At 30.2% G+C, this 24,785-nt stretch overlaps 5 protein-coding genes across 19 annotated transcripts; 2 read left to right on the top strand and 3 right to left on the bottom strand.

Moving 5' to 3' along the window:
- Positions 1-541: 541 nt before the first annotated feature.
- On the bottom strand, positions 542-4,054 carry LOC127258425 (transcription factor bHLH25-like). Of its 3 annotated transcripts, XM_051285260.1 has the most exons (6): positions 3,957-4,054; positions 3,172-3,399; positions 2,879-3,043; positions 1,776-2,138; positions 1,591-1,686; positions 542-618 (listed from the first exon to the last, which is right to left on the bottom strand). In XM_051285260.1, the coding sequence occupies exons 2-5, from the start codon at positions 3,394-3,396 to the stop codon at positions 1,594-1,596; spliced, it is 846 nt and encodes a 281-aa protein (XP_051141217.1). In that variant the 5' UTR covers positions 3,397-3,399; positions 3,957-4,054; the 3' UTR covers positions 542-618; positions 1,591-1,593. The 3 variants fall into 3 exon arrangements, with proteins under 3 accessions (XP_051141217.1, XP_051141216.1, XP_051141218.1); XM_051285259.1 differs by lacking the exon at positions 542-618 and having other exon boundaries at positions 1,276-1,686; XM_051285261.1 differs by lacking the exon at positions 542-618 and having other exon boundaries at positions 1,276-1,686; positions 1,782-2,138.
- Positions 4,055-9,147: 5,093 nt separating this feature from the next.
- On the top strand, positions 9,148-14,011 carry LOC127258010 (mitochondrial outer membrane protein porin 2-like). 2 transcript variants are annotated; one of them, XM_051284641.1, is made up of 7 exons: positions 9,148-9,299; positions 11,551-11,640; positions 11,748-11,815; positions 12,722-12,832; positions 12,909-12,995; positions 13,077-13,285; positions 13,392-14,011. In XM_051284641.1, the coding sequence occupies exons 2-7, from the start codon at positions 11,592-11,594 to the stop codon at positions 13,696-13,698; spliced, it is 831 nt and encodes a 276-aa protein (XP_051140598.1). In that variant the 5' UTR covers positions 9,148-9,299; positions 11,551-11,591; the 3' UTR covers positions 13,699-14,011. The 2 variants fall into 2 exon arrangements, with proteins under 2 accessions (XP_051140598.1, XP_051140599.1); XM_051284642.1 differs by lacking the exon at positions 9,148-9,299 and adding an exon at positions 10,640-10,740.
- A 427-nt stretch (positions 14,012-14,438) lies between these two features.
- On the bottom strand, positions 14,439-17,367 carry LOC127258008 (protein RMD5 homolog). Of its 9 annotated transcripts, none has more exons than XM_051284636.1 (4): positions 17,229-17,367; positions 16,934-17,034; positions 16,107-16,233; positions 14,439-15,841 (listed from the first exon to the last, which is right to left on the bottom strand). In XM_051284636.1, the coding sequence occupies exon 4, from the start codon at positions 15,789-15,791 to the stop codon at positions 14,631-14,633; it is 1,161 nt and encodes a 386-aa protein (XP_051140593.1). In that variant the 5' UTR covers positions 15,792-15,841; positions 16,107-16,233; positions 16,934-17,034; positions 17,229-17,367; the 3' UTR covers positions 14,439-14,630. The 9 variants fall into 9 exon arrangements, with proteins under 9 accessions (XP_051140593.1, XP_051140594.1, XP_051140590.1 ...); XM_051284637.1 differs by having other exon boundaries at positions 16,964-17,034; XM_051284633.1 differs by having other exon boundaries at positions 16,969-17,034.
- Positions 17,368-18,373: 1,006 nt separating this feature from the next.
- LOC127258581 (uncharacterized) lies at positions 18,374-20,560 on the bottom strand. 3 transcript variants are annotated; one of them, XM_051285481.1, is made up of 5 exons: positions 20,489-20,559; positions 19,862-20,072; positions 19,153-19,306; positions 18,949-19,019; positions 18,374-18,862 (listed from the first exon to the last, which is right to left on the bottom strand). In XM_051285481.1, exons 2-5 carry the CDS (start codon positions 20,054-20,056, stop codon positions 18,644-18,646), a joined length of 639 nt encoding a protein of 212 aa, XP_051141438.1. In that variant the 5' UTR covers positions 20,057-20,072; positions 20,489-20,559; the 3' UTR covers positions 18,374-18,643. The 3 variants fall into 3 exon arrangements, with proteins under 3 accessions (XP_051141438.1, XP_051141437.1, XP_051141436.1); XM_051285480.1 differs by having other exon boundaries at positions 19,862-20,159; positions 20,489-20,557; XM_051285479.1 differs by having other exon boundaries at positions 19,862-20,560.
- A 2,150-nt stretch (positions 20,561-22,710) lies between these two features.
- On the top strand, positions 22,711-23,381 carry LOC127258323 (uncharacterized protein At5g65660-like). Of its 2 annotated transcripts, none has more exons than XM_051285122.1 (2): positions 22,711-23,023; positions 23,146-23,381. In XM_051285122.1, exons 1-2 carry the CDS (start codon positions 22,838-22,840, stop codon positions 23,320-23,322), a joined length of 363 nt encoding a protein of 120 aa, XP_051141079.1. In that variant the 5' UTR covers positions 22,711-22,837; the 3' UTR covers positions 23,323-23,381. The 2 variants fall into 2 exon arrangements, with proteins under 2 accessions (XP_051141079.1, XP_051141078.1); XM_051285121.1 differs by having other exon boundaries at positions 22,725-23,023; positions 23,143-23,381.
- The last annotated feature ends 1,404 nt before the right edge of the window (positions 23,382-24,785 follow it).

The raw sequence follows: 24,785 nt of genomic DNA, 5'->3' as shown, positions 1-24,785 counted from the left end.
TTACAAAACTTCAAAAGACTTAATTAATTCGAGACGGAGGAAGTATTTAATTTTACATAAATTACAAAAATACAATTACTGATATTCATCAAGTATAGAGGACAAAAATATCAAAATTATTTTACACACTTACATTAACCAATAAAAATTACTACTCCCTCTGTTCCAATACTATAGTATTGTTTACCATTTTTGTCCGTCCCAAAACAATAGTCTCATTTCCATAAATAATCATATCACTATAAAATTATCCTTATTTTTTCATTATTATTACACAATTGACAATACTTTTTATACTAATACACTTATAAGGGCAAAAAAGTCTTTTATACATACTTTTTACCCACTATCAATATCAATATTCTTTAAATCTCGTGCTAAACATAACATACACTATAATTTTGGGACGGACCGAGTATTATTTTCTATCATACTATAAAACTACAAATAACCCATTTGAATGGGGTGTGTTGTGACAGTGATAAGTGATCATGCACAAACATTGCATGCGAAAATATTTGATGATGTAATTCCATTATCCATATATATATATATATATTAGCATATACATTGCATGTTGTAACAACTGCCCATGCAAATCGTGACGTGCAATCTCACCTACAATGTAACAACATGCGTCTAATAATATTATTATTATTATGAAATAAAAAATAATAATACTATGATCATTAAAACTACTTTTGATATTATTAATATACAATTCAACAATTTAAAAGATTACATTAAATATCAATTATTATTTTTTTTAAAAAAAGAAGTATTACATAAAATAAATAAATAAATAAAATCATATTCAAAATATTACATTAAATTTTATATTCAAACTTTCACTATTTCAATATTCTATAAAACTAGAAAAAAAAAAAGGAAAAGAATATGACATATTTAAACACAACCTTATGTTTCAACTTGTTTTCAGATTATTCATCTTTTTTTTTTAAAAAAAATCATATTCTTTTTTTTTTAAATATTAAATATATATATTTTTTTAAAACATTATATCAAATATTCATGGATACGTAAACCTTCTATGGAAAATGTACTTTGGCAATAGTAGATACTATTAACCTAAATGATGAAATTATTAGTTGAAAATATTTTAATAGTGAAAAATATTAACATAAATGATGGGAAATATATTTTGGCAATTAACATAATCCTGAATTGAATTTGGGATTGGACTCATGGGCTTAACCTAATGGGCCTTAAATGGGCTGATTATACAAAGTGGGCCAAAATAAATCAATGGGCTAATATGAATGTAATGGGTTCACAGCAAAATTAAATATTCCTCCACGATCTCAATTTATTTATTTAACTATTGAGATCCCACGTGAAAATATTGCACCTATTAGTGATGTAATATATCCACGAGGGATGGCACAAATAAGAAAATAGCCGCACACGACGAAATTTTCCCTGTGACTTTTAATTAATGAAGAATTATGTGTAGAAATTTAAAGTCTTAACACAAAATTTAAAGCGCACAAAAATGATATTTTTATTAAATTATAGAAAATATAATTTAATTTACCTTGTAATTATTTCCGTATATAATAAACAATTTACCTTCTAATCTCCGGCCGCTATGAGTGGCGGCAGCCGGAGAACTTCTTTCACCATCGCCACGACCTCCTTTTCCGTCGTGACAAAGCCCTTCTCCAACTGCACACGGCAATAAAACCATCGATCCAAAATTATACAATAGCAAATAATAATGACAATTAATATAGGTGGCAAGATCATATTATTACATCGACCTTGGCGACAACCGTAATGTCCATGGCCACATTTCCGAGCAAGATCGTGTTGGCGTTGATGATGTTCATGTTAAGGCTCTCGACCTTGCGAAGCAATCCGGCGAGTATGCCTTTGTGTTTCTCGCAATTTACTCTAACGAGGATGTAGTTGTCGCGCATTTTTGCCGTCACCTCCGACAGAGATTGCCGGAGGTGGTGGCGAGGCTCATCCCACATTGTCCCGTCTTCGGCCACCACGACTAGTGACTTGTTTACAATTACAGTTGTTTTTGTGACAAATTTTTCTAACTTCTGTACAGTTTTTTGGAGGTGTTTTATGTACTTGATCGTATCTTCGAGAATTGAGCCTTTGTCCATCTTATAAAAGATCGAACAAACAGAAAAAAAGATTGATCAATAATTAATTGTAGGATTAAAAAAAAAATTGCAATACCCTGTAAACCAGGTCCGATAGAAAAATCACACTAGGAGAACTAAGTGTGGCAGGTGACACGAGGCGTCGGGGGGGTCGGGGGTTTGAACACCTATGACCATATACCTTACATTGTTTTAATACTATAGCATTTGAATTCTCACACCAACAAATATATTACCATATTTTGTACTTATAAATATAATAAAAAGCAAATATTTTTATAAGGTATTGGATCATAAAATAATTGATACTATTCAACCGAATAATAATAATTAATCATAATACACTTATACAGATGTTTTGTAATTTTTCCTAAATTCATGCTATTTTCTATAATTTTTCTAATCATAATTAGCTACTTTTTAAAGTTAATTATCCACTTAGCCTCTTTAATTTGACTCTAATTAGTTCATTTAAATCCATTTTCAAAACCCTAAACAAACTTGATTAATTGATAATCACATTAATTAACTAATTTTCTCATGTCATAATATTTTTACTCACCTATTAATTGATTTTGATAAATTCGACATTAAATTTAGTTGATTAATTTAACCAATCAATCAACATAAAATGCATGAAATTTTTCGTAGATATATATAGTATAAAAGACCAAAATAATAATAATAAAAAACTACTTATTTACGCGATAAAATATAAAATTTTGTTTAAATTAAAGTACCTTTTTAAGGCCTGGAACAAGAGCTACAAGGGAAATAAATAGCTGGCTGAGCTGCTCCCGCCGCCGTCTCTCCGCCATAATGTGGTCATAGGTTTGCGACGCCGCCCGAATTCGTCGGGGGCTTTTTTTCTTGGTGGTCGGTGCCGAGCGATGGCTCGACACTACCTATACAATCGTAAGATTAACGAGCATATTAACCATAATAATAATAATAATAATAATAATAATAATAATAATAATAATAATAATAATAATAATAATAATATCAAATTAATCGCATCTTTGATTATTGCCTGGCAATTGGCGATAGGATTGTGGTCGGATTTTATCGTTTTGGCGAGGCCGAGTGATTGAAATCTTGGTTGCTCTATAGTGGATGGAGGTAGGGAAGTGAAGCAAGAAATGTTTGTGAAAGGCACGGAGGAAGAGGGCGCGATGAAATTGTGGATACGTTGGCGAAATATGGCCGAGAGGTCTTCTTGATCGAAAGGATCCATGAGCAATGAGTTGGTCGTCATTTGCTGCAGTTATCGAACGAAGAATGTCGAAAGATTATATAATATGTAATTAATAATATATTCATTTAAATTTTTTAGGGAAGATGAATGTAATATATTCAACTATTTGATAACATACAAAACTCTTTGCATATTAAGTTCATTTAATGAACAAAATAAAAAGTAGTATAAGTTAAGGACATATATGAGAGATACATGAAGATTTTTGAAGAAATTAAGAAAATAGTTGCTTTTAAAGTATATAACATTTCAATAATAAGTAATTTAAACCCAAATTGCATAATGAGATTATTGTGTCTAGGTTCGATATAACTAATTAAAAAATTTATGGGTTTAACTCACTTACTTTATTTATTTTTTTTACTATTTAATTTTTACAATTGAAAATAAAATAAAATCACCAACTACGTACACTCACCTATATATATATATATATCAATGAGATTTTCGAGAAAGTAATTACTCTCAACGAAAATGATTATATATATATATATAATTAATATAAAAAGAGTAGAGAAAAATAAATAAATAAATAAAGACATATAGAGTGGGTTTATTACAAGATTATCCTCTCCTGTGAAGTTCCTACATAAATATGGCTATGCATGGGATTGCCTGCCTTCACCAGCTTCTTCATTAATGGAGGCTCAAGTTTCTCTGCCTTTATATACACAAAAAAATGCGCACACACAAATACATACATATATACAAATATATATGTATATATATATATATTGTGACCAATAGAGATTTTTTGAATTTGATAGTTTTTATTTTTATTTTTTTTATAAAATTTAAATAATAAAAAATTAATATTTGATTAAAAAATATGTATTTGGTCAAATGCATTTGAAAATAATAATAATAATAATAAATAGTGTCACAAACCTCCAAAAAATAAAAAATAAAAAAAATAGTAAATTATCTTTTGTTCATTGTATGTACCCTTATGCTAATATTAGTTCATTTATTTTTAAATGGACAGTTCAGATTCCTTATCCATAAAACAAATTTATTTATTTTATTTTTATCTGCCGTTAAAATTGGATAAGAAATCAAAAAGTTTCAATTTAAAAATAAATGAACTAAAATTGACACATGCATTAACACTGATTTGTTTGGATGAACGAATTCATTTCAGTCGGGTCGGGTCGGGTCGGGTCGATCGTCGGGCCAAGACAGCAGTAATGAATAATGATGGTCTGAAGTGTTGATGGCAATAGCTCGACATCATCATCGAATGTTCTTTGTCGTCATCATTATTCCTTCCCTCCTTCGTCTAATTATTACTCCTTCCCTCCACGTATTATGTCTACTTTGTCGTTTCTATTTGTTCCTCATTCCACGTCACTTTTATTTTTTGAAAAATAATTACACACTTTAATCTCATTTTAAATTTTAATTTTTTTTAAAAAAAATTTAATTAAACTAATTAGTTATCTTAATATTAATTTATAATTGTTTATATTATAAGATAATTATTTTCACTAATACATTCTTAATTATCTGCTAATTATACCCCTCCTAAAATACCGTGTCTACGGTGTAGCAGACACAATATGTGGAACGGAGGGAGTATTATTATTATTATTATTATTATTATTATTATTATTATTATTATTATTATTATTATTATTATTATGTAATACCCCCGATCACATAATTTGTCTACTCTTTTTATCTGGGTATATTTTATATAATTTGTCATTTATTTTTTAAATAAATAATTATACATTTTAATCACATTTTTAAAATTGATAATTCATAATTATTTTATTTTAATTAAACTATTTAGTTATCATCTTAATTTATATTTATTTTTACTAATATATTTCTTAATTACACAATGTTAAAATTATTAGTATTATATTGAGATGAAGTAGAAATGACTAAAATAATTTTATTAGTATCTGTGATATAAAGATAATAAAATTTGTGTAATATATTGTAAGTTGTAAGAGTATTTGTAATGTTAGGTAGATAGTACAGTTATTAAAAAAAAATACTTTGTTATGAGACGGACTAAAATGAAAAAATAAATATTTTGTTATGAGACGGGGAAAATATAAAAAATGAATAAAATGGATTTGATTTGATATTTTGTTTTAGGAAAAAAAAAAACATAAATTATAAAAAATCTATTTAAAAAAACCCTTAACAAACAGTTTTTAATTTTTATTCATGGAGTAATTAAATTTTAAACTTAAATCACAAACCTCAAACAAACAAACAAATACACAAATGTCATTATCATGACATAAGATTGGCCCTCGATTACGTCACTTACTAAATTGACCACTATCTTTTCAGGCGCCCAATAGACTTGAAGGATTGTATTCAAAAATAATTTTAAATAGTATTGACTTGGTTCGGCTACAATCGTCATATATTTATTTTTTATGTGTAATTTTTTTAATATTAATTATTATATTAAAATATAGTATAAATTAAAAATAAAATAAAAATACTTTTATTAATATTTTATAATACTAATATAAAATTACACATATAATTATAATATTTTTAAATAATTTTAAAATTAAATAAAAAAAACAAATGAATATCTAGTTATGAGATAAAAAAATATTAAATTTAAAATTAATTTTATACTTAAAATATTAAATTAATATTTATTGATATCATATTAAACAACTATTTCAATTCAAATTTTTGTACGAAATACAAATTCGAACTTTCAAACAAACACACCTTAATTAAAATAATTTTTAATACGACATAAATATGTACTACTATTTGATAATTTTACATACAGAAAGAACAATACAAAAACCGATATGAAATCTTAAAAAAAAGAAGGAAAATCAAACAAACAGAGCGCAAGCAATCAACTGCAGTTGGATTTATGTATCATTTGATTGCGTCACATTACGTCACAGCATAAATGGGTGTCGATATCAGCATTTAAGGTTCCTTGTTCTTTTCACTAAGTTTGTTAGATTCCCCGACAACTCTGTTGCATGCACAGTATCGTATTGACAACATTTTAAATATAATAAATAAATCGACAAATAATAATAATAATAATAATAATTTATGCAAAATATATATCGTAGTTGATCTCAACATATTATTACATATTAATACAATAAAACATATAAATTGATTTTTAATACTATGTACAACATATATTATTTTTAACATTAACTATATCTTGTAAATATCATTAATACTCCCTCAGTCCCAAAAGTATAGTTTTATTGTATTTGGCACGATATTTAATAAACATTAGTATTATATTGGTAGTTGGTAGAAAGTAAGAATAAATAATTTTTTTACCCTTGTGAGTATATTAGTGTAAAAAGTAGTGATAATTGTGTAATAATAATGAAAAAGTATGGATACTTTTACGGTGATATTATTATTTATATAAATGAGACAATTGTTACCCAATTATTGATCTTAAGATTTATTCATTTACTTATTTTCACTATTTTAAACTTGAAAGATTCGATTTATATATTCTTTTAGAATTTTATTTTATTTCTTTTTTGAATAATGAATAAATAAATATTAATTATTGCACATATTTAAAAAAAATAATAATAATAAAGCAGACATCAAATTATAAGAGAATAAAATCTTATTAATCATACTTTCTTCATCGATATTTGACGGAAAGAATGAATGAAGACAAATTTGTTGCTATCAATATCTCCTACATGAGATTTTCGAAGGTATATGTAATAATAAATTTTATATTATATCGTGCATCGCGTGCTAAGGAAATGTACACATAAATGGAAATGTACACATAAATATTATAATGTCGATGTAATTTCTACACGACAAAACAACTAAGAATGTCAAATTTTATTTTATTTTTCTGATAAAATATAGAAAGATATTATCTGCAATTATTTGAGTGTATCGATGTCTGTTAGCCACTCCTAAAGAGTGAACCGCCAATTGCGATGTTTTTTCTTTTGTTTTTATTCTTTCAATTATGCGAATAGACGAATGTAGCGCAGCCAACACCCTTTGGAGATTTTCTAAAGCTACAATAATTATGCTAATAGATGAACGTAGCGCAATTGGCGCCAGAAGATTACGTATATACATCTTTAGCGAAAATATCTATATATAATTTTAATGAATTCTATTATATTCCCGACAATGCATGTCAAAATCTTTTACATTATAAAGCACTCAAGTGGCATTCATCGCGAAAATAAGCTCTAGTATATATATATATATATATATATAAAGACGTTAGAGCTGTAAAATAAATGAACATTTCGCGAGCTCGGTTCGGTTTGGCTCGTTTGAGCTCGCTAAAAGCTCATTCGTTAAGCTAAACGAGCCGAACACGAATATAAATTTTGGCTCGTTATGTTTATGAACGAGCTCGAGCTTGTTCGCGAATGTTCGATAGTATTTATTAAAAAAATTAAATTAATTATTTTATATTTAATAAGTATATACATTTTTATAAATATTATATTATATATATTTTTCTCAAATTTATTAATAAAAATTATAATTATTATTAACTAAATTTAAATTTTTGAAAGAAATTAAATAAAATTTCTCTTAATAAGCTGAGTCGAGCCGAATACGAACAAAAAAATTGTTAAACGAACCGAGCTTAAACAAAAATTTCAACTGGTATATGTCAACGAACGAACACAAGCCGAGCTCGAGTCCTTAACGAGCCGAGCTCAAACATGACAAGCTCAGCTCTGTTCGACTCGTTTACAACTCTAAAAGACGTTAGTCATTTTAGTATATTAATTAAGAATAGTATTTTTGTTGTTAGTCATTGTGAATTTTTAAGTTGTTAGAAGTTTGTTAAAAATATTTTATTATTTTAAAATATTTTTCAAAAAGTAGCCTATTTTTATCAAGTATTTTTTTTTTATTTATTTTTATTAAAACGAGTGTATTTTAAATGTTCAAGTCCTCCCCTTAAAAAAAATAACATATTTATTATATGTGGCCGATAATATAATATGATACAATAGTTCAAATTCGCTCCGCCAGATATATATATATATATATATAATTGTTGAGAAGAATTATAAGTGTGTTCACCTAATAAAAAAAAATATATGCTTTCAAATTAAAATTAAAAAATATTACAATAGATATAAATTCACATAGTATATATAATACACTTATACAATCAATTCACAAAAAAAATACTATGTTCCTACGTGCTTTACATAAAAAAAAGAAAAGTTAAAGACTTCAAATTTAAAATAAAAAAAATACTCTATATATATGAATAATATTTTTTAGATAACTAATAAATTTTAAAATAGTTTGCCATAACATAAACATTTAAAATTAAATAGTCTATTTGTTTGTCAGTTGAATTGCAATTGAAAATTTGATGTAACTTATTGGAATGAAATGTTGTTTGGTTAATAGTGGTATTATAGTGTAGTATATATTTGATTAAAAATTAATTCAAAAAATATATATTAAAGTGTTTTAAGGTTTATAATATATTCAATACAGTATATAAGTATTATTTTGAAAAAAAATACAATTATAAATAAATAATTTACTCAAGTATTTTTTTCGATACAATTTTCAAAATATATTTATATTATTTCTCTCACAAAATTCAATAATTCAAAAAAAAAAATTATTATTAATATTATTTTTTTATATTATTGACGGTTTTAAAAATTTACTGTAAAAATCGAACCCATGGCCGTTCCGAACCTAAATGGGAACTGAAAATTAGGCCCAAATTATTTTATATTCTTAGCAAAGCCCATTAGGGATAAAATCGTCAAAAGAAATTGGAAGAATCTCTCTCGCCGTTTACATCTCTGCGAGAAATCGGATCGGCGAAGGTGCTCCCCAAAATCGATCTATCAATCAATCATCGCTGCACCTCCTCCTATTCTGCAGTCTTCCGCAACTTTCTTCTGGTCGGTGCACTTCCTTCCCTTCCTCTCTCTGCGTTTATGATATGCTTTGTTTGTAATGATTGTTGTAAAATCTGAATTTCTCCATTTTTCATTCGATCTGAGTAATTATCTGTGTATGCTTTTCGTCTTCATCCGGTTTTATTGCCCTGAATTATTTTTTTCGAATTTTTTATTATTTTAATTGGTGAGTACCAGTTACGTTATCTTTTTGGTTGCAGTAGGTGTGTGATTGGATCAATTATTTATTTATATAGTATTTTTTTGATGACTTGATTGGAGCAATTATTGTTCTTATTGAAGGTTGTGTAAAATTTTTGCTAAGCTGATTTTGAGAAATTTAGAAATTTTGTTTATGACATCATCGAAGTTTATGATTATAGGGAATATGTGATGTAGCATTCTTATTGTGCTGTGTTCAATTTAGACAACTGATCCATCTCACGAGAAGGTAGGATTTTTAAATGCTGTGTGTAATCTAAAAGAATCCTGTGTCTGTGCTCATATATTTACTATAGATTAGTTTGATTCGATTCACGGGGATCCGGAGAAATGAGATTTTTAAGGATGTTTTGTATAAATCATGAGCCTGTAGCTTATGCAACGGCTCAAAACTGGTCATAGTTTGCCCATAGGGATAATACAATGAAGTCAAGTCTTGAAACATAATTCCCAGTTAAGTTGAAATTAGTTCGGTTTCAGTTCCATAATTGTTTGCTGCAACTACCAAGCTTCCATCCCACATTACAGTCTGCGATTGTACTGCTGTATCCACCTCTGGGATCTGAATCGATGAACCACTCACTTTCTCGGAATTATTTAACCAAAATAGAATATGCCCTTTTTGCATATAGACCACATCCCAATATCCCAATCTATATGGACCTTACCTTGCCAGAGGCCCAGAGGTCATTGACCACCTATTTGTAATTACAAGAGGATGACAAGCTAGTTTTGTATATTAATAATTATATGAAAATTATTAATGGTGTGTCTTAGTTTGGTTTTGTGACTAGTTTTAATACTACTTATGATGCAAGTGCTTCATCTCCATGATAGTATGTCAGATCTATCTTATTCTTATTTTATTTCTTTGGAATTTTAAGGTTCTTCATGCCCAAAGTTTGCCTAATTTTCTTTCCTTGGATCTTTTCCTATGAATGGTTCTATCTGAAATTCGGAATTTTAATGTTCTTTTAGCCTGTGGTTGTTTTTGATGACCTGTAAAAAATGCAACATTAATTGTGTTGATGTGTGAATGATGCAAGTATGGCATGAGCCTTGTTGATCAAATTTATCTGTTCTTAGTTCCATGAAGATCTAGAGCTTTATAATGCATTAATTAATGTGGATATCAGTGTAGGAAGCTTGATGGCTTGATGAAGTATGATGATGAGATTGAAATCTTAATTATCAAGTTCTCAATGGTCAAGAAGCAAGAAACGTATATTTCCTGAATTTTATGATGTTTCACTCAATGAAATTAGTTTTTCTTGTTTAATTGTTTGACTTTGATGTTTAACAATATTGCTGGCTTCTTCGAATTAGTGTTGCACTTTTGTATCATCCTTCCCTACTTCGTTCAAAATCTTCCAGTATCTGCTTTAGCATTAAAGATGTTCCGTATCTTCAATGAATATTTTTCATAGTGCAATTACTTCCTTTGAATTTATGTTGAAATGTTTGCTTTAATGCTCTTTTAACTTTCTAGATGCATCTTATGCCCACTCCCTCTAGGATTGGGCTATTGTTGTGAAAAATAATCTTCTTCTTATAGGGATGAATTGGATACGCCTCATTCATGTTTAAATTAAAAGACTTTTTGTCAATAATGAAATCATCTCAAATGCTTTGTGCTGAAACAAAAAGCCATATTTAATATTTCTAAACTGTCATTTAGCCAGATTAGTTGAAGGAGATTTCATTGTTTCTGGTAACTATCCTTCTATCATTTTCCATTTTGTCTCCTTGATTTATTTGCAAATAGGAAGATTGCACTTTAGATGCCATGAATAAAGTGCAGCAGCTAACACAATATAACAACATGGGAACCTAAGACATTGAAATATATTTCAGACCATGCTAGTAGCTGTAGTTATTCCCGTGGAAATAAATCTAACATAAGAGCAGTTAAAATGTGTTGCCCCAATTTTCTCTTCCTCCACCTACAATGGTTCATGTTTACCACGAAAATTTCTGTTGCCCCAATTTTCTCTTCCTCTTGTAACATTGCCTCTTTTTACTCCTGTGCCAGCAATCTTGCCCATAAATTGACCGACAGATCTAGGAAGGAAAATGAGCAGCGGACCAGGATTGTTTCTCGACATTGGCAAGAAAGCCAAAGGTTTGATCTAGCAGTTTTTATTTGATTTGATTTGTTGCATTATATTTTTGGTTTTTTAAGTTTTGGTTTATACCAGACTTATCATTTTTACGAGTTTTGATTTGTAGATCTGCTGACCAGGGACTACCTGTCGGATCACAAGTTCTCGGTCTCCACCTACAGCGAGTCTGGAGTGGTATAATTTTTATATGATTTAGTTTGCAACACTTGCTTCCTATTACACCGGTGTGTGCATTCGAGTGCTTGTATTAGCTTATTTTCTTGTTTTCGCAATGTATTGCAGGATTTCAATTATTTTTGACACAATGCATCCCCCTAGTAATTAGTAAAGTCTATGCTTAAAAAATGTGATTCTCCATTCTAGCATTTGGCATTTAGGGTGGAAAATGGACTTAGGTAGCTCCCATTAGTGTCGAAACTCTATTTGTGTTGAATATTAAACTCTGGTTTATGATTTCTCAATCATACCAAACTACCAGTACTTATATGTTGATGGTCTATTTGTTTGTGCTTGATTGTTTATGCATGGTTTATAATTGCCATGTCTCTTAAACTGTGCTTGAGTCGTGCCATAGATTAGTCTTTTGGTTTTCTTTTTGACTCGCAAACTTCCACCTTTTGCTTTTACATACGGACAATTTTATGTATTTCTTAGTTCTCATGTTTTGGGTGGTCTGTTTTCCTCCTTTTAAATCTGTAAATAATAAACTTTTTTTTATTGTTTGATTTGCATATTATTATTTCACCTTGGATGTCATTCAATGTATACAGTAGTTACATTATTTCCTAGGAAGGCCGATTGCAGAGCTTTAGAAGTATTTGCTTTGCATAGAGTCCAGATTTATGTCTTATTACATGAAGGCCTGCATTCCGTTAAGCAACAACAGTATCATCGTTATTTGCTTGAACTTTTTGCATTTAGATTATGTGTTTACTGTATGATGATTGATCGAACGTGCCAATAAAGGTAAAATTGGTATGTAAGAGTATAAGCAATCGATACACTGAATCTGCGAATGTACCAGTTGTTTGCTATTTTAAATTTAAGAACACATTATAGTAACAAAATTATTCAATACAGGCCCTTACAACATCGACAGTGAGAAAAGGAGGCTACACATCTGGAGATGTGGTTGCGCTCTACAAATACAAGAACACTGCCACCGAACTGAAAGTTGATACCGAATCAAACGTGAGAGTTAAAGCTTTTATATCATGTCTTAACACCTTGGTTTTCGTATTACTTATTCGATCATATTCCTTTTCAGATCTTGGCAACTGTGACTATTGCGAATATCATCCCCTCGTCGAAAACTGTTGCCACCATAAAACATCCTTTATACCAATCTAGCAAGGTGGACTGTAACTCATTATTTTACATTGAATCAACTTCAATACCCTTCTGTTTATTCTTTTCTTAAATATTTTTGTTGCAGTTGGAATTTCAATACTTCCACCCCCACGCATCCCTCACTGCAGCCGTCGGCCTGAACCAAACTCCCGCAATCGATTTTTCTGTCACCCTCGGCACTCCCACCTTTGCTTTAGGCGCAGAGGCGGGTTACGAAACCACTTCTTCCAAGTTAACAAAATACACTGCAGGCATCTCCGTGACGAAACCAGATTCGTGCGCTTCTGTAATTTTGTAAGTCAGTAATTCACATTCGCCTCAATATTATGTTATGTCACAGATAATCGACACAGACTTGTTTCCCTTTTAGCTTTAATTCTTCGCTTTTCCACACACACAGGGGAGACAAAGGCGACACCATAAAGGCGTCGTACGTGCACTATTTAGATCAATCCAAGAGAAGTGCTGCTGTGGGAGAGATTTCCAGAAGATTCTCGACGAACGAGAACACATTCACAGTCGGAGGGTCTTGCGCCATCGACAACCTGACTCAGGTGAAACTGAAGCTGAACAATCATGGCTCTCTTGCCACTGTTCTCCAGCACGAAGTCATCCCCAAATCGCTTGTGACCATATCCAGCGAGTTCGACACCAAGGCCTTGGATAAGACCCCGAGGTTCGGTGTAGCGCTTGCTCTGAAGCCATGAGTATGTTTGCAGCAGGTTCGATTTTTATTTTTTTCCCTCTCCTCTTTATTTTTATTCTTGAGTTTGCTTTGGAAGGAAAGCCAATAATCATGGAAACTGATCTCGATCTTCTACACATTTTTGCATTGATTTGTAAGGATGGGGAAAACATGTTATTGCCCTCGTCCTGTTGGTGATTTTTCTTTCTCTATGTGTTCTTTAAGAGTTTTTTTATTTTCATGGAAACTTATAATTATTATTATTATTATCATAATTTTTGTAAGGTTACACTTCACAAATATTGCTTGGAGGGCATTTATGTTCATTGCCTACATTATTCATGTTTTATCTAATAACTTGGTGTGTTTCTTTCACTTTCTCTACAATTTATTCATCTTCAATATATTTATTTCTTTTAGTTTCTTGGGTGTTTTTCCGAAAATGACAATAAAAATTATTTCCTCTATTATTCAAACTTGTTCACATTTATTTTTTTTAATAAAAATGAAAATAAAGAAAAAATTTATAAATATGTATTGATTTGATTAATAACATAAATATATATTAAATTTAATTTTAAAATTCATAATGTATAATTTTAATATATATTTTCTTTATTTTTATTATATAAAATTATATTCTTTAAAAAATAACATATACTTATAACATATACATTGGACATATTTTCTTAACTTCCCAAACAATTAAGTAAAATGGTGGCAAAACAGTATGTGATGCTGCTAAGCTAAATATGCCAAAGCTGCAAAGAATATACAAACATATATATATACACACACACACACCAATCCAAACATTGTCATCAAAGTCGAATCCAAAATAATGCTACTTATCAACTAAACAACACATACCATTTGAACAACGGCTGCTGCTATAAATTGCAAACAATGTTCATCTGCTATTAATTGGAGAAATGAATAAAAACATCAGTATTATTAGAAATACAACTGCTTACACTGACCTGCTTCGACTTCCGACGGGCAATAGGGGCACTTGAACGGCCGCGTGCTGTTGTTCTTCGACAACTTTGCAATAGATTGTTTGCACAAAACATGTCCGCAAGTCAATAGCATCGGAGGGTTCTCTTCGCTCGCTTGATCCCGGCTGACCGGACACACAAATATCGAATGAAACTGAAACTCCTTATCCAAATCGATTGGCACAGGTAATTGTTTCATGGACTGCCATTCCTGCTTTTTCCCCGACATCACATTCATCAGCTTCAAGAGTGTCGGCAGACCTTGAACTCCAGCAGCAATTGTTACACTCAATGGACTTTCATAGGATTGCCCAAGAAGATTGCAGAAATCCCGGGTAAGTTCTTCCGAGAGTTTGTCCCAATGAACAGAGGAGAGTAATTCTGAATATGGCGAGGAATCGAGCCGTCCGGCCCATAAAAGACAGCCCATAAGCTTTTGGACTTCGGCCAGATGTTTGGCGCCAAAAGGAGCCAGAAAGGTTCGAGCATACTTTAGAGCTTCGCCTCTGGTTCCGTTTTGCAATATTTCCACAAACTGAAGGCGATGGAGCTTTAATTCGATATTGGATCCAGTCTGTGTCAGCTCGTCGTGATTCTTCATGGCCCAAGTTAGAGCAGGCTCAAGTTTTCGACATTTTATGGCTTCGAGGATATGGAACATTTCGAGAAAAGGGGTTTTCTTTTCTTTTGCCTCTGGTTCTCTGCATTCATCTGCAAAACTGTCACCAAGATCGAAGAGGCCCTCCCGGTAGAAATGGCAGGCAATTATTTGGTTAATACTGTGGATATCAAAGTCGACATTGCGATAAGCCTTGGAAATGTCGGGGATGAAAGATTTCTCGAGAAGCTTCGAGTATTTGCTCAGGGAAATATTCAGATCCTTTTGTGTGTCTTCCATTTGGCTGAGTGGTGCAACGCCTTTCAGCTTGGCTTTCAGTTCGTTGAGTATCGGTTTATGATCAGAGGGAGATGCAGATTCTTGTCCGGATTGTATTCTTGATATAGCTTGCTCAATTTCTTGACAAACTTGTGCAATTATTTCTTGAGATTTTGAGGATGAAAGCTTTTGCTTCTTTGTGACGCGATCAAAAGCATCCTTGATGGAATTCAATTCCATTTCTCAATGTTAGTCCTCGGTTAAACAGCTATTTACAGATGGAATACCACCTACAAGTAAGATTCAAATATTAGAACATATCAATAATCAATTCCTGAAGAAATTTTCAAGGACAAAAATTTAGAGACACTAGCCTTAACAATTGGCACGAGTATACATACGCCAAAGGGTGTGGATAAAAAGTCGAACTTATAAGGCATGATGGTGTCTTCAAATGCATTTCGATTTTATAAGTTTTTTAATATTCAGTCAATCAATTTCTCCAAAACTAAACAAAATTGCAATCGATAACAAAAAGTATTGCCATGCACACACCTTTCTTCCAGAAAATAAGTCAGAGGAACCGTTGCTGGATCTATAGAAACGTAAATCAAAGGCTGCAATTTCTAAAACCTTCTAGTCTGAACCGATTCCTACTAAGATTTCCACAATCGCAAGCCTCCTGAACATGAAATGAAACGAGAGAAATACAGAAGGGTTCAAACAGTATGAAATTTGGCAAAAGTAAACTCAAACATTTATCTTGGCCTATCTTTGTTCACGACCCATTTATCAAATATAGTCTAATCGTAAATGAGCCTACTTATCTAATATATATAGTTCAAGACAAAGTACATGAACACAACAGAAATAACTACAACCACAGTCATAGCCTGGTATGTATAATGTATTTTCATGGCAGGTTTCCATCTTTCAATTTGCAAAAAGTTAAGGACACAAAATGGAAAAGAACAATAGAAGGATAGTTGCCATAACAATAACAAAGTGAAAGAAAACCCAATAGAATTGCTTCCTACAGCACTATGACCCAAATAACTTTAGCATTCAAACAAAATGAATTAGCTTTACTTCATCCACTTCTTTGCACAATATTTTTTTCTTTTTCTTTTTTTTTTTTTTTCCCCTTTCTGGATATATATATATATATATATATCTGGTAAATACATGAACACATACACAAATTTCTTTCAGAATACATACAGCATTTTAAAAATCTTAATTAAAAGGCACAATAAGAATGCAACATCACATATTTCCTACACTCGTAAAATTTCTATAATTTCAGAAGCCAAAGAAACAATTGAGAGGAGCACAAGTATCTGCACATATCCATTAGCAGAAAATAAACAAAATTTATATACTTCTCAATATCAGCTTCGCAGAAATCTTACACAACCTCCAATAAGAACGCCAATAATTGCTCCAATCAAACACCTAAACGCAACCAACAAGAGCACCGTAACTGTAATCACCAATTAAAATACTAAAAAATTAAAAATAATAATAATAATTCAGGGCAAGAAAACCAAATAAAAAAGAAAAGTATACACAGATAAATATTTAGATCGAGTAAAAATGGAGAAATTCAGATTTTACAGCAATCATTACAAACAAAGCATTTCATAAACACAAAGAAAGGAAAATAAGTGCACCGACCAGAAAAAAGTTGCGGAAGATTGCAGAATAGGAGGTGCAGCGATGATTGATAGATCGATTTTGGGAGCGGTCTGCCGATCCGATTTCTCGCAGAGATGTAAACGGCTAGAGTAGACGACTGATTCCTATTGCCGATTTTACTCCTAATGGGCTTTGTTAAGAATATAAACATACTTAAAGCCCTTCAAATTGGGTTTAATTCCTAACGGGCTTTGTTCAGAATATAAAAATACTTAAAACCCTTAAATTGGGCTTAACTTTCACTTATCAAAGGCCCATTTATCCAAGCCTTGTCAAGAAATATTTAAACATATATTTAAAATAGCTTAACTTGCGTTTTTTCTTGTGAAAATGAATTTTTATATTATATTTAAAATATCATATATAATTATTATTAAAATTAAATTTTTTATTATTAAAAAATTCAAACTCTTAGGGTATTTCTTTGAAGTTAGAAATTATTCTTTTATCATACAAATTTTCTCTTTATACAAATATTATAATTAATAAATATTTTTTAAAAAAAATATTCTCTCAGTTCATAAATAATATTTCATTTTTTTATTTAAAACATTCAATAATTATTGTTCTTTTTTTATTTTTATACATAAAATTTACTCTTTTATTTAATTTATTTATCATTTTTTTCTATATATAAGATAAAAAACAAATTTATTAATTCATAATAATAATAATAAAAAAAAAACTAATTGTACTATGGACTATATGTTTATCTTTCAGAAAATCATATTCGAAATATATTCATTAATTACTTAAGAAATTAATAAATATAAAGTACAATCAAAATGAATGTTCTTAATTCTAAATTTAATATTTCAGGTCTTGTTTAGTCTAATTATCAGAAATTTTAGAATTAAAAAAGAATTGAAATAGTGCCGAAAATTTTGAAGTAGTATATTTAGGGTGTGTTTATTTGGAGGTTTCGAAGTTGGGATTTCAACAGTAAAAATTTTGAATTTGAATACTAAATAATATATATTGATGTGATATTTTGAATGTAAAATTAATTTTTAGTATAATATAAAAAATAAAAATTAGGTGTTTGATTCGATATTTTCGGGAAAAAAAAATGAAATGAATAGAAGATTTAAAATTCAATACTCCAAACAAACACACCCAAAGAATTAAAATAGTGCCAAAATTCCAAAACGTTGTCTCAACTCTCAACAAAGCCTGAATGCTAGTAAGTAGAGTATTTTTCCTCAAGAAAATAACAAAAACAAATGCATTATTACAAACAAAAACCTCAAAATTTCCTAAAGACTGAAAAAAAAAAAAGAGTCTGGGCTATGCTAAAAATGTAAGTAGAATCTTTATAAGAAATACCTTGTGTGATCATTTGATTAAAGATGTCTAATTAGCACAACCAACGTTGCATTTGTGTATGAATGCTATCATCTCCCCTTGCCCTGCATTTTTCCGGCCAACGACGGCAGCCATCTTTCTCCCCGGATTTTTTTCAGCTTCTCCACTCGCTCTTCCTCTCGTCTTGCGGCTGCGAGGGCAGCCGCTTCTCTAGCTTCAAGTTTTGCTAACAACTTGTGGCGAGCAGCATTCGCAGCAAATACGATGTCCACCCCATCAACAACGACAGACTTAAGTTGCTTTTTAAACTACAAAATAGCAGACAGAACAAGGCAAACAAAATGAAATTTGAGAAGACGGATAAATGGTCGAATGTGCAGATGAAATTACACACCTTCTTGGAGTTTTCGATGATCTCTTCTCCAGGAATGATTTTTGGTTTTCTTTTTGGTCCGTGGAGCTCATCTAGCGACATTTTTGCCATACAACATGAGTTAGCAATGAAACTAAACAAGTTTCATATGAAGATTCAAATCAAAGAGGCAGTCCAAGGAATTATTGTATCGACAAGTAAAAATAGACTTGGAAATTTCCTTACCTACATGATCGAACACTATTCCATGAGGGGCACGCCTGAAGAGTTGGACACCGGTGTCGGCGTACTCTGTAGGTTCTTTCTTCGGAGGTTGAGGTGCATCAGCAGCCTCCAATTCAATTGTTTGATCCAAAATGTCATCCAATAATTTCAATGCCTGTCATCGACATTTTGGTTCGCAGACATCAAATATGAGTCGGAGTTTTTGTCCCCAATTCAATAGTTTGATCGAAAATGTCATCAAACAATTTCAATGTCTGTCGTCTGATATTTTGATTCGCACACAACAATTATGAGTACGTTTTTGTACCCAATTCAATAGTTTGATCCAAATGTCATCTCAACACCTGTCATTGACATTTTTATTTGCACACAACAATTATGACAAAGTATTTGTCCCCATTTAGCATGTAAACACTCAGTATTTTTTCCTTTTAGCAAGTGTTAAATCCCTAAAAAGTAGGGTTTCAAATAAAACAAAGATAAATGAATAACGTTAGGGATTTCAATCATTGGAGTAAACCAAACTCAGAGACTTCAAATCGAGAAACAATGTATGAAATTGCAGAGGCATATAAAACTCGGATTGCTACAAACGAATCCGGCTGCAGGCAAAGATTGGATGGATCAATATCAATGCTAACTCACCAATGGTTCCTTCCAATTTTGGAGCTAAGAGATTAAAGGATGTTTGAGAAACAAGAGGCGATACCTTGATTTGGTAATGCTTGGTGGTTGGAGGTTTGTTGTTTTTTGATTGGTTTCCGTTGGAAGAGGAAGGCAAGGCATTGAGGTTGCTGCGGTTGGACAAGATCGAGGTGGCTGTGACGGAATCTATGGCTGCTTTCCATTCAGCATCACCGTCTTCCTCCCCGCTACTGCTGCTGCTACTCCGGCCGCCGCCCATCCCGCGACTGTGCAGCCTCTCGATTGATTTCGTTGCGTATTATTGAAAGCAAATATCCAAATTCCATTAATGGCCATTTTGGAGACTGAGAAGGCACACGTAACTACACATGCCCATCAGCAGAAAATAAACAAAATTTCTACATTTCTCAATATCAGCTTAGCAAAAATGTCACTCAACCTCCATAAAGAACACCAATAATTGCTCCAATCATACACCTACCGCAACCAAAAAGAGTACCATATCTGGTACTCACCAATTAAAATACCAAAACATTCGAAAAAATCATTCAGGCCAACGAAACCGGATAAAAACGAAAATCATACACATAATTATTCAGATCGAATGAAAATGGAGAAATTCAGATTTTACAGCAATCATGGCAAACCAAGCATATCATAAACGCAGAGAAAGGAAAGGAAGTTCACCGACCAGATGAAAGTTGCGGAAGATTGATTTTGGGAGCACTTCGCCGGTGAGTCGACGATGATTCTTCCAATTACCTTTCACAAATTTACCCTAATGGACTTGTTAAGAATATAAAAATGTTAAAGCCCATCAAATTGGGCCTAAATTTCAGTTATTATGTTATGCTCTTTAGGCCCATTTTGGTGTATGTGTTTGTATTTCGTAGTTATTTATATATTTTTATTTTTTCAATAAAAATATATTATTTTTTAAATAAATAGTATTAAAAAACCCAATTCAAATACAAACTCAATAATCATAAATTAATAATAATAATAAAAAACTTATTATTGACACCATTAAATATTTGTTTTTCTTACATTAGACACCATTTTTATTATTGATTCATTAATAAATATTACGTAAGACATTTTGGGTTAGGAAAACTTATTATTATTATTATTTTAAAATTCTTTTTGCAATGATATGAATTTGTGATGCGTTACGTCACGAGTTTAAATCTTTAATTTATTTTAATTTTTAGTTTAAATAATAGTACAATAATTTAATATTTTGTAAAAAATGGAGTAATATATTTGTATAAAAAATTATAAAAAAAAAAACAATATTATTTGAGTGATGAACGTTATAAATTTGATATAGTATTTTTTTGAATGATAGCGAATTTATATTTATTTTAAATTTGACTTCGCTGTGTATAAATTAAATTACTTTGTCCGTCTCGAAACTAAATATTTATTTGCTTTTTGCATATAATTTTAGAAATATTAGTATTATATTGGGATATAGTAGAAATAAAGTAAAAATGACTAAAATAACCTTATTAGTATGTGTGATATAAAAGTAATGTCACTTGTATAATATATTGTAAGTTGTAAGGATATTTATAATATTAAGTAGATAGTACAGTTACTAAAAAAAATGAATACTTTGTTATGAGACGGATTAAAATAAAAAAATAGATACTTTATTATGGGACAGAGGGAGTATTAAATTTTTTTTCTTTTTATTTTTTTATCGGAAATTAAATTATTAAGTTTTATTTTTAATAAAAAATGGTGAGTGGTGGGTGGTGGGACAAATAATTTTCATGTAACTGAAGTGACGTTACTTACATGCATATCATAGCAGATATTATTAATACTATCAGTTTTTGGTATCTTACGTCACATATTTTGGTCATGAAAAACTCTCCTAACTTTATTTTATTTTATTGAAGATTAAAAAAAAATGTATGAAATAAAAAATATATATATAGAAATGGATTAGAATGTTGGTAGATTTGAGGCTTGAGGACAAATTTTGAATAATAAAAATTTGATATAATAAAAATGGATAATTATGAATATAATATTTTGAATATGTTAGCATATTGAATTATAAATTAAAATACTAATATAATATAAAAATAAATATTTAATTTAATAATTTTATAATAAAACTTTTATACTAATAATAACAATTTATAAACAAATTGAGGGCAAGAGTACAATAATGGATTCAAGTCTGAGCTGGTATTGCTCATGAATAAAATAATTTAAAAATATATGTATAACGACGTGAATCTTTGTTTAAGTGAAAAAATAAAATATATTTATATATACAAAAGTATTATTCCCTCCGGGCATATTACTGTAGACACGAGAATTTAGGTAAAGTATAATTAGTAAGTAATTAAGAGATTAAGATAAGTAAATAGTTTAATTAAAATTAAAAAAATTATAAAATTTAAAATGCGATTAAAGTGTATAATTATATTTCAAAAATAAAAAGGACAAGTTATATAGGAGGAGGGAGTATGACATTTTAAATTATAATTAATAATAAAATACTTTAGCTATTATATATGATTATATTTTGATATTTATTTATTTATTTACAAAAGTTGTACACTACTCCCGTTACTGTTTACAACGTGTACGTATGGATGTATGTAATAATGGTTCCTGTATGGGCTGGTGGATGGCAACTGTACGTTCTGTTGGGATCTTTACTGTTCGCCACAACAACCTACTGTGCTGTGCTGATATTTCAATTTTGCCCCTTAGGAAACTCAAGAGCCGACCCGACATTAATTACTCCACTCTACAGACATAACGCAATAAATACCATACTATCTAATATCTATCCTGCATTTAATTCATCTTCCATTCAAATCAATATCCTCTGATTTTTTAAATTAAAATAAACTTCTAAAAGATTAAATAAATAAATAATATATTATACATACGAATACGGTCTGGTTGTTCCGTACCCAATCTACCTTTACACGCACCCCCTACATCTTCTTCTTCTATAAATAAATGGCCCCTTCTTCGGATATCAATTAATTAATTAATTAATTAAATATAAATGTTAGTACATTTAATGGAGGGTTCGTCGTCGTCATACCGGTCTTCGCTGGGGTTCCCCGTCGGCACGGCGGTGCTCCTCCTCGTCATTTTCAGCCTCACCGGAATATTCTCCTGCTGCTACCACTGGGACAAACTCCGCCGCCGCGCCACCCTCGTCTCCGCCGACGCCAAATCCCACCACCTCGTATGCACATTTATATTATTCATTCAATTAATTAACTACTTGGAGTCTGTCTGAATTTATAATTATTGGAATTAATTAATTGATTGATTTTATTTTTATTTTTATTTTATTTTGGTTAGAAGGATTTGAAGCCGGCGAAGCAGCACCGGAGCAGCTTGCCGGTGATAATGCCGGGGGACAGCGTGCCCAGGTTTATAGCGCTGCCGTGCCCCTGTGAGCCTCCGCGGCCGCCGACTGTTGTACTGCACGTGCAGAATTTGCCGTCGGCGGCGCCGCGGATCGCCGTACCTTTGTACTGATGAAAGTAAGAGCTAGTAGGTAGTATTTCTACGGTGGTAGCTCCTACTTTTTGATCGAATTCATTTGTATATATATCCTCTCTCTCTCTCTCTCTCTCTCTCTCTCTCTCTCTCTCTCTCTCTCTCTCTCTCTCTCTCTCTCTCTCTCTCTCTCTCTCTCTCTTTCTTTCTCTGTGTACAGATACAATAATCTTGTTTATATTTTTGTCCGTACAAAAAAATAATAGTTTCATTTTCATAAATAATTATATTACTGTAAAACTACTCTTATTTTTTCATTATTATTACACAATTGCCACTAATACATTCACAAGGATAAAAAAGTCATTTTTATTCGTATTTTTTTATCAACTACCAATATAATATCAATATTCCTTAAATCTCGTGTCATTTGCAACATAAACTATAGTTTTGGGATGGAAAAAGTATTATTCTTTTTCGTTTATTAAAATTAATCGATTTCGATCCGGTACGAAAATTAAGAAAATAAATATTCTACTGAAAAATATGATATGTATTATATATTCGGTTTTGTTAGCCAGCGTCAATCTTCTTTATTCTCTCTATACCGGTTAATCATATGACGCCATATGTATTTTTATTTTTACTTAAATTTTATTTCATAGTTAAAATTGTAATGTAGTTTTCGTTAAATAATATGAATAGAATTCTATGTGAAGATTGTGAGTTCAATCCAGATCGAGTTGTTGCTTTGAAGAGAGATCCATGCCTAAACTCATTGTGCTATTTAAAACTTGAATAAATGGCATCTTGGAATGTAGAAAATCAAATTGAATGATTAATTTCTATATTTTGTAAATTTAATAACATAACATATTACTTATTCTTTATAATAATTAAAATATAAGAATATAGACGAACATAATCACTACAATGAGACAATATTCACTCCCTGAATGTCCGACACGTCTTGAAAATGTCTTTTGACATAAGAGCATTAATTTTTTATTTTTTTTTTGTAAAGACAAACATATTTGATTTTATTATTATTATTATTATTATTTAAATAATAATTTAACTTTCTTAGGTAAGAATTTTAGAAAATATTTTGATTTGAAATTTATGAAACTGAATTTATTTTTTGAATTGAAAGTTGGCTTTGGAATTTAAAATATGTTTAGATGACTTTTATAATTGTAATAATTTAATAGCTGATGTTGATCGATGATGTGATATAAAATTTTATATATAATATATTTGAAAAGTATAAATAAAATTTTTGTTATTAACTTTGCTGCAGAATATTGAAAAGTATAAATAAAATTTTTGTTATTAACTTTGCGGCGGATTATGACATCAAACAATAAAAAAGTAATAATTTTATTAATTTACCGTTGCAAAATTTTGGGATAATTCTTGAAATTTTTATTTCATTTTAAAATAATTGTCACATATTTTGGCTAATTCCCTTGAAGATTTAATTTTAAAAAAATTGTTACAAA

This window comes from Andrographis paniculata, unplaced genomic scaffold (assembly GCF_009805555.1).
Source record: "Andrographis paniculata isolate CXL003 unplaced genomic scaffold, ASM980555v1 Contig59END, whole genome shotgun sequence".
Lineage (NCBI taxonomy): Eukaryota > Viridiplantae > Streptophyta > Magnoliopsida > Lamiales > Acanthaceae > Andrographis > Andrographis paniculata.
This window is presented reverse-complemented; position numbering and strand designations above follow the sequence as displayed.